The sequence below is a fragment of the Schistocerca piceifrons genome, chromosome 1 (assembly GCF_021461385.2).
Source record: "Schistocerca piceifrons isolate TAMUIC-IGC-003096 chromosome 1, iqSchPice1.1, whole genome shotgun sequence".
NCBI classification, from domain to species: Eukaryota; Metazoa; Arthropoda; class Insecta; order Orthoptera; family Acrididae; genus Schistocerca; species Schistocerca piceifrons.
Window position 1 is genome coordinate 541627583 of NC_060138.1, and position 9359 is coordinate 541636941.

The 9359-nt window shown below is 36.5% G+C and overlaps 1 protein-coding gene across 1 annotated transcript; it reads right to left on the reverse strand.

The window, feature by feature from the left end:
- Positions 1-2525: 2525 nt before the first annotated feature.
- On the reverse strand, positions 2526-9127 carry LOC124788646 (27 kDa hemolymph protein-like). The gene is made up of 6 exons (XM_047255924.1): positions 8933-9127; positions 8020-8234; positions 5055-5176; positions 3749-3903; positions 3512-3662; positions 2526-3314 (listed from the first exon to the last, which is right to left on the reverse strand). Exons 1-6 carry the CDS (start codon positions 8967-8969, stop codon positions 3092-3094), a joined length of 903 nt encoding a protein of 300 aa, XP_047111880.1. The 5' UTR covers positions 8970-9127; the 3' UTR covers positions 2526-3091.
- Between the last annotated feature and the right edge of the window lie 232 nt (positions 9128-9359).

The following is a 9359-nucleotide window of genomic DNA, read 5'->3' on the forward strand; positions in this document are numbered from 1 at the left end:
ACCTCCTCTACTACTTGGGTATGCACTGTCTCAACTATCAGTAAACACACTAGACACTTTTCTCACTGTAAATGATAAGTTTCTTCCATAATTGTTTTGTTGATATTACCTGATTGCTCTATCCAAATATTTTAACTCCTCTCTTCTAACTTTTTCTTACTCTTATTTATAACACACACATCACAATATACACATACCTCTTCTGCTTATGTATCTTGCTTCTACTTACTGATACATATAGCTTATCCTTTACTTTCTTGTAATTACTACATTTATATACTAGAAAATATTACTTATCAAAAACCTCATTCTCTGTTAACTTGTACAATCTTGCTTCTTATTTGGCTACACCTGTTAGCACTGTCAGCAGTTTATCTTGCCTTCCATCTCCTACCTGGACTCTTCTCCACTGGCTGTAAATTTACTATAAAGACTGTGAAACAAAGAGACTCTGCAACAGAAACTTTGCATATGGACAAAGGGAAGATAAGATTTGGTACTCCTACCCACTGCATAGCCAGCCTGCCAAGACACTCTCCAATAGGCCTTTGTAAGGTCCTCCATACAGCTGTGGTTCCCATAATTGGTCGTAATTTGTTGGACAGTGCCATTCTTTCCCACACTTTTAGACTTAGTTGTCATAGCTGGGATTACATCAGTAGCAGGGTGTTCTGAGGTCTAGCAGTTACTTTTTGTCATAGCTTGATTGACGTAATGAAAACAATTTCCTAAAATGACCGTATCACTTGACATCGTATGTGATGTGGAAGCCAATCTCCTGAGAAGGATAAGTACTACATGTCTTAAAAACCATGTTTATTTTTACCTTTTTGACCTAGAGAGTAAATAACTTACCACTCACATAGTTGACAGCTTCTCTAGAATACTGTTACGAAACATTTAAAATTTTGGTTATCACACTTATGTGGGATGAAACTGAAGGGGAAGTTACGTGCAAGATTTTTCTACTTGCAAATTCTACAGATCAAGTTATTTTGTATTTAATTGTTGGGGACAAAATAAATTCTGAAATTCCTCTCTTTGGAAGCAATGTAAGAAGTCCAACATTAAGAACAAAAATGATCACAAAATTCTAGATTTGTGACATTCCTATCTTCCTAATGGTTTGGATTATTTGAAAATGCACAGCAAAAAAGAGAAACATTCGTGTTTTAATAATCTGGTGGATGTACTAATAAGTGCTGAAAGGGAAACTTTCACATGTCTGATGTAACATGATTTAACTACTCAATCACTTGAAAAATATAACAAGATGAAAAAACTTAACAGGATATAAAATGACTGAAAAAGGCCATTTGTGAGGAGGGGGAGTTACCCTTTATCGCCAGATTTAAAGAAGTGACATTTCCATTTGATAATTCTTAATGAGTCAACAGTTTTTGATGTTTCTGAGGAACAGTCAATACTTTTAAATGAACACGCTGCCATTTGACTATTGTTTAATTACTACCCAGGTTTCGGCCTTTTATGCCGCTTTCCAGTGATTGAGGTAACATATGTTGCGGCCAGTTTTGATCTTGCTGTCCTGCAATATATGTTAATGACAACCTGAACCAATCATCTACAGTATTCTCTAGCAGTTGATTGGCAAGAGAAAATGTATGCAATGAGAAGACTTAACAGAAAATAATTGACATGCTTTCCTTCAAAGACTTGACTAATGAAGGAAAAATGGTAATCTGGTAACAGTTAACATAATGAATCACTTTAATTTGTTTAGCAATGCTTTCTCATTTCTGGTTCCAGCAGGCCCTGGAATGTCAAACTGTCACAGATTGTTATTTTGGAACCATGGTTACGGTCAATTCAGTTTTAAAGTGTTTTAATAAACAATATAGTTTGGAATGCAATATTTCCCTTAAAATAAATGTCTTACTTTTGTAAGCAACTATCTCACAAACCATTTATGAAATAGTCTTATTTTTCAGTTTATCAAATTCCTGTTTTCCTTTTAGGTTTTTGTGTGCTTTTAGCTTCTGCATCACATTTTTTCCCCCCTATGCCTGTTCCTGCAAATGCGGATGCTTATGACTGCACTGTCCATCTCTTAAAGGCAAAGTAGCTGTCAAACATTATGTAAGTACTTTGCTAACTAGAAATTTAAATAAAATTATGCATCACCTGACCCCAAAACACAGCAACTACAATACATCTTAAAGTATGAAACCAAGCAAAATTATTCTTCAAAGTCATAGCAGTGAGCATCATTCTACAACAAAGAGAATCAGTGTGAGACTACACGCTGCATTATTTGATCAACTGAACGAAGTTTTGGAAACCTGTATTGAGTACTGAGATGATGACACGTAGGTAGATTGCAATATTGAACTATGAAGGTTTTAAACAACATGTACCCCAAAGCCAGTAAATAGTGTGTGTGTAAATAGTGTGAGAATTTCTTGTATTTCAACACAAAGCTATTGCCTGGAACATTTTTGTTTTCTAATATCCCGCCAACAATACTTTACCATTTTCTATAAATAAAACAAATACAAAAGTAAAAGTACAACAAAAGAAATAAACTTTTATTTTATACAAGTTTAACTTCATAATCTCATAGGCAATTTCTCTTATGAAATAATAACAAGTCACCTTCTGCCCCATCCACTGAAGAATATAAATAAATACAAAATATGATCGAACAGTCCTTTCGATTAACAAGAGAAATTTACACATAAAAAAGAGAACCATATGTATGTAATATCACAGGTCTTTATCATATCGATAAGTTGATGCTTGTTAAATAAAATGTTAGCAAACCTTCTGGAATGTTGAGCCCTAGATAAGACCTTTACAAAGTCAATGAATTTGTTTCAGTTCCTGTGGACATCTCATTGCTGAGATGCATGGTCATAGTGCAGTCACTAAAATACTGTCCATATTTGTAACTTTCAGAACAACACTGTGCAAATGCAAGTCAATAAATATGTTGCCAGCACACCTTATCACTGTCACATTCCACAGATCACCAGTAGCTGCAGGTTGCTTGTAGTAAATGTCTTTGAAATTGTCCACACCACTACATTCAGATGTAAGTGATCACTGATTTTTATCTCACCAGAATTTGTCATTATAAAGCGAGGAACACAGCTGGAATAACTGATGCCACTATTAATCTCCATACTGAGGTGATAGCAGTTGCTGCTCCACCTGTCTTTTCATTCACCCACTTTGCACAGGGAGTCATCTTTATAATGAATCTGAACATACTTTCAATTATATTGGCAGGTGTCGGCTCTGCACATTTTTCTTCCATTACATTAACAGTACATGTCTGCATATTTTGCATTGCCCTGCGAGTAAAATATAAAAATTAATTTACCACAGAACAAACTGGGGACATTCACTTAGTTGATTAACATTTTACTACTAAACACTGATGAAATCTTGTTAGTGTGAAGCCTGTACCTTTGAGACAAACCGTAAAAAAGGAATGCTAACAAGCCACAACAAATTAAATTCAATTAATATTCATTCACAGAGTACTCACACACACTCCTTTTCACCCAGGACCAACTGAGGAAGAGATTCAATGTTAGACTTTTCCTGAGGAACCAATTTCCCAAGAGTTGAATTCATACATTCCTGTATTTCAGTTGAAGTTTTATTCAGGCAATCTTGACCGCCTTCTGCAATGAATACTGCAAGAAATATAAAATAAGCATCAACATTTACCGACAAATGAGTCATAACTAAGAAAATCAGGCTGTGCATAATTCATTCTTACATGCAATACGATCACCCTGCTTGTGGCAAATAAAATCCAGAATTGCATTCGTTATGTTTAATGTAGTTCGAACACTTTCTTTCTCTGCCTCTTCCAAACAACCTTCAGCAGCGTCTGTAAAGTTTTGAATGCAGTTTTTCAAGACGGGAGATTTGCTGCAACAAAAAAATTATACTGTAAATGTTTCCAACAGATGTTTCTTCAATACAAAGTGACAAGTTTCTCATTTCAGCAAGTACAAGTACACATGGTTGTCAAACTCCAAACTACTGTTCTCCCTCACAATGCTATATTACCAATAACAATGTGTCAGCAATTACTACCTCAAGAAAATGTCTAATCAATGGCTACAACTGTGTAATTTTGGTTAGAGAATTTGCCTTCACAACCTTCACAGCTAAAAAAAATTTCTGTGCATGGAGTCCCCCATTCTGAATCTGTCAGACTGGTGGCTTTGAGCCAGTAGTATTTTATGTATAAGTTTCTCCATGTTCAGAGGGTGCCAGTTCCAAACTTCATGTTCAATTAATGAAATGCTGTTCCAGTTGCTGATACGAACTTTATTCAGGCCATGGCCAGTTTGACATTGCTCTCTACAGCATAGTTTTGGGTCCACTTGAAAATGGCCTACTGTAAAGGCCAAAAAAGATTGTGGACTTTAAAAGTTCTTATTAACAATGGGAGAGGCATCTGATTAACTGTTGTATCTGCCCACAGCCAACATTAGTGAACTGTCAGTACTGTCTACTGTAGCACTGAAGTAGCTACTGCCAATTCCTTCGTTTCACAGCAGTTAAGTTATTTGTGCTAGAATGAGTAAGAGTGTAGCCTGGTTCAGTACTGCACTACCTACAGAAAGCCTAGTTCATATTACTATTCACAGCAGCAATTCGTGCTAAGAGCTTGCCTGATTCTCCTTCCCCTTCCAACTTTAAACCTCTCCCAAACAATGTTCAAGAAAGTTTGCAGACTACAAGTGTTCTATAGCAACTGCTGATGGGTGCTGTTACACTGAGGATTAGGAAATCTGGCCACTATATGCAAATTTCTAGTTTAGTGTCTCAATCCAGTCCATAGCTGTAATCTGTCACTGAAGTTCACTTTCACAATTTGTTTGTGACAAAATTTAATACCTTTAACGTAATTATTGAATACAGAAATGCTAAACATGGATAAAAATTAGTGCTTGTGTCCCTGCTATCAGTTTCTAGACACCTTTCAAGTTTATGTACAGGTTTCAGGTATGCTGATCAAATATGCTGCAACAATAAATGTTTCATATGTAACCACTGTATTAGTGACTTACTGGCAGTATTCTCTAGACACTTCATCCAGCTTTCCAACAGGCTTAGCATCTTCTACCTTCTGCTGAAGTTCTGTTATGTTGATTAGATTCTGAATACAGTCCATCAATTCATTCTTCGCATTCTGAAATGGAAAGAGTAATTTACAAATTGAGTAGGTTATTTTTTATTTCATATTCCAGAGATTCATGTTTTGATATCACAAGATAAGGAACATGTCAGTTTTACAAATCATATTATGTAAACAGCACTAACCAGTTTAATAGAAAAGCATCATTCAGCTTAGGTCCTATTACAGAAACATTCTGCAGTTTGATAAATATTACAGAAGATATGTCATAGAATAAACACATTTACAATACTAGACAGCATCACATAGATTGGACATGCATCTGAAAGTTACAGCACATGGTACTAATCATTGTTGTTCAGGAACTTTTTCACAGTATAAAATGACTGTTGTAATAGGAACTGCCTTAATGCTTGCTTTTTTTAAATCATGTGCTAAACAATCTCTGATGTGAGGGCATTAAAAATCTTACAATCTCTGAAGTTTACACACTTCTGTATCATACTCAGGTTTGTATCTTCAGTGGATATCGTCTTTTCTTCTGGTATCATGTGAATGATACACACAATTAGGTTTGAAAAGGTGCTTTCTTTTCTTTTAAAACACATCAGGGATACGATATGTTGTGCAGTGGATGCTAAAATCTCTAGTTCCTTTAAAAGATTTCTGCATGGATGAGGAGGTATTGAATAGAATTGGGGAGAAGAGGAGTTTGTGGCACAACTTGACTAGAAGAAGGATCAGTTGGTAGGACATGTTCTGAGGCATCAAGGGATCACCAATTTAGTACTGGAGGGCAGCGTGGATGGTAAAAATAGAGGGAGACCAATATATGAATACACTAAGCAGATTCAGAAGGATATAGGATGCAGTAGGTACTGGGAGATGATGATGATTGCACATGATAGAGTAGTATGGAGAGCTGCATCAAACCAGTCTCAGGACTGAAGAAAACAGCTCTTTTCTGTATACTTTGCATCTTTTTCTAACAAGTGCCCGATTTCCCCAAAATGCAAAGCCATATGCCATGAAAATAACCACAATAAGCTGATTAATGGCTTCCATGATCTCTATAAGTGCAAATGAAATGTAAAGCGCAAGTTTCAGAATTCAGCCTTTCGCACAGATCCAGGACCAGTCTAGTTTGGTATTGGTATGTATGTACAGGTACTTTGTATTATGCACCCTAGCTATGAACTGGTCACCTAGTTTTTCCTCATTTCTTCACCTCTAGAGACAATATGAAACAATACAGTTTGTTTTAATGTAATTAACAGAAAGAGAATGAATGTTATACAAATTCATAGCATTCCTAGAAACCTTACTAACTGAAATGTCAAGTCAGTCCACCAAATCATCAATAAGTAGTGTAGAGTCATCAGCAAAAATGAATTTAGAATCCGTATAAAGAGGTAGATTATTATTAAAATTAGGTAACCCAGAACAGATCTGAGGCACTCCACACATGAGAGTATTCTCATTCTGATGATGCTGAGACCACCTTGACTAGCCTATCTAGTACTATTTCCTGTTTTGAAAGATATTAATCATGCTATTTCCCTGCTGCACCACTTATGCCTAGGGCATGTAGGTCTGCGTAAAAGCATTTGGAGACACTCAAATGCTTGATAGCTCACCAAATATTCCAAGCACCATCTATTTGTTGGACTCCAAAACATTGGCACAAAATCTGAATACTACATCTTCTATTCGTAGCTCCTCCTGGAATGCAAACTGACTGTTGCTGAACATGATATGGTCTCAGAGGTGACCAACATTCATGGCAATCATTAGTTTCTCCAAAAACTTTCGAAAAATTTGTCATTAGTGAAACTAGCTGATAGTTTGCAGTATTTGTCAGATCTCCCTTCTTATACAGTGGTTTCACAGCCGCATACTTAAGCTTTTCAGGAACTGTTCCTTGCTTAAGTGATGCATCAGATGTCATATGGCTGCAGCACTTTTTCAATAATTTGCTAGATTTAGTGTCAACTCCAGCAGTTTTTACTTTTCAGAGATATAATGACTCGATTTCTCAAAAAGTGACTTGTTACTTGATCTGTTGTGTTGTACTGGGTACAATGACTTGCAGAAAATTCATGACTTTATTTATGGTGCTTTGCAATCCTGTTTGTTCTGTTTTTAAAAATGTTTGCTGAATATCAATAACTGCTTTTAGATCACTTACAAGATGACCCTCATTTTAGATATTTTCACTGCAGTTTTCCTTGTTTCCCTAACTACAAAATTCTAGATAGGCTAATTTCTATTTTATTGTCAGAGTCATGAATTTTTGCCCTGAAGAATGCATTTCTTTGACAACTGTATGATTGTTAATATTGTATTAAAGTTGTATTGCCTTATCTTATTCGGCTCATTTGCTCTCTTTACTACTGCATGAAGGCTCCTTTTTCATTCTACAAGAAATTTTGATGCCCTCTGTAATCCATGGCTTGATTGATATTTTCCATCACTAACTTTTTACAAAATGTTTTTCTCGAACAGAATTATTGCCTCATCAATAAATATATTGAATGTGAAGTTTATATCAACAGTACAATATACATGAAACTAGTCCACACACTTTAGTAGATGTTTAAAGTTTTCCACAGTGTGTTTATAATCCTAATGCTTTTCCCAACAAAAGTTATTTTTCTTTGTACACATTTGGAATATGGAGAGGAACTGCCCATTATCACAATAGATGCCATCCAAAATATTTTTTATTGTAATTTGCTGTATTCAAGCTATTTGATATTACAAGGGGGTTAAAGATTTACCACAGAATTAATACAGTGACAACTTATTTTGAAAACACCAAGGCAATGAGAAATTAACTCTTTCTGGTGACACACACACACACACACACACACACACACACACACACACACAATTACCTGAGCACGTAAGAATGCTGCTTCACCTCCAACTTTTCTACATTTTTCTTCTACTTTCATCTGAGTATCCTGCACAAGTTCTTCTACCGTTTCTTGGGGTATGTCATCCACGCTAGTTGGTATTTTTGTCACTCCTGATAAACGCTCTTGCACATTTTTTGCCAGATCTTTAGTGTCAATGGTATCAGAGCTGCTAATTTCGGCACAAACCAGACCTTCAAGAGAAACATTAATGTTAATCGTACGAAAAACATGAAATCAGAACACAAAAAATTCAATTGTAAGATTACTTGGAATGAACTAAGTCTAATATCGATATTGGATAGACTTTGAACGCTAATGTTCTCCGTGCTCTAGAAATAGTATGCATCAATTGAACGTGCCGCCTGTACGTACAGAGTTTGCCTATAAATATGACTGAAGCCTATGGATTATATAGCTCTGCGTAAAACACATAGGCAAACGTTAAGAGCCCAACTGGGTCTATTGTCATGCCTTCATGCTGTCTTGTGCACTAGCACGAAGAAGATACATCAGTCTAATCCAGCAATACAGTAAGCCTAGGGGATCTACTGTTCACGTTCATTCGGAAGTACATAGTCACCCGTCCCCGTTAATTGTTTATAGATGACTGCGCCAATCGTATGAATCAATATACTGTTTGAATTTTTTTTTTTTTACTTATTAACTCATTCTAACTACTTAATGTGACAAACAGCTGCGGGGATCTTCAATCCTTTTCTTTTGTATATCCGTGCAGTGCTTGTTAAAATGTAACATTTAAAAAAAAAAAAAGTGAGAAACATTCTCTTCAGCAGAGCCGAGCAGTGCGTATGCGATATGATTACACCGACCTATGCCCTCTGTCCTGTCAAATCAAGCTAACAACACAATCACGAACGCAGGCACTTACCTCCAATAATGAATACTAAACCAGCGAGGAACTTCATTCTTCACACAAACTTAAGACTTGCGCGCCTAAATCAGTACTGGTAGTCGAAGAGTCCGACTAGCATACAACACAGAAGTCACGGTGTTTGACTTTATTCTAAACACCTCCGACCCCCACGACAACGACACTCCGACTGACTCGACTGCTCGCTTCTCACGTGTAGCACAGCTACTGTTACAGCGCTTCCTCGCGGTAAGTCGCACGAACTAACTTATCCCCACTCCCGCGGATTTCCCCTGATGCGATTGCCACATGATTTGTTCTGTCTTAATAGGTGTGTTGACAAACTTCGTGCAATTCGCTTCTCCGCTACTGGGACTGGAAGGTGAAAAAGGTCTCAAACAACACTATTTTAAATGCATGTGCCACACACAGCAAATCAGTACGG

Bases quoted from the DNA above. Each gene is read 5' to 3' on its own strand.
- LOC124788646 (XM_047255924.1), bottom strand. From the start codon at position 8,969: ATGAAGTTCCTCGCTGGTTTAGTATTCATTATTGGAG. The intron at 5,177-8,019 runs GTAATTGTGTGT...TTTCCATTTCAG, and splicing joins CAGCATTCTTACGTGCTCAG to AATGCGAAGAATGAATTGAT. The intron at 3,904-5,054 runs GTAAGTCACTAA...TTTTTGTTGCAG, and splicing joins GTGTCTAGAGAATACTGCCA to CAAATCTCCCGTCTTGAAAA.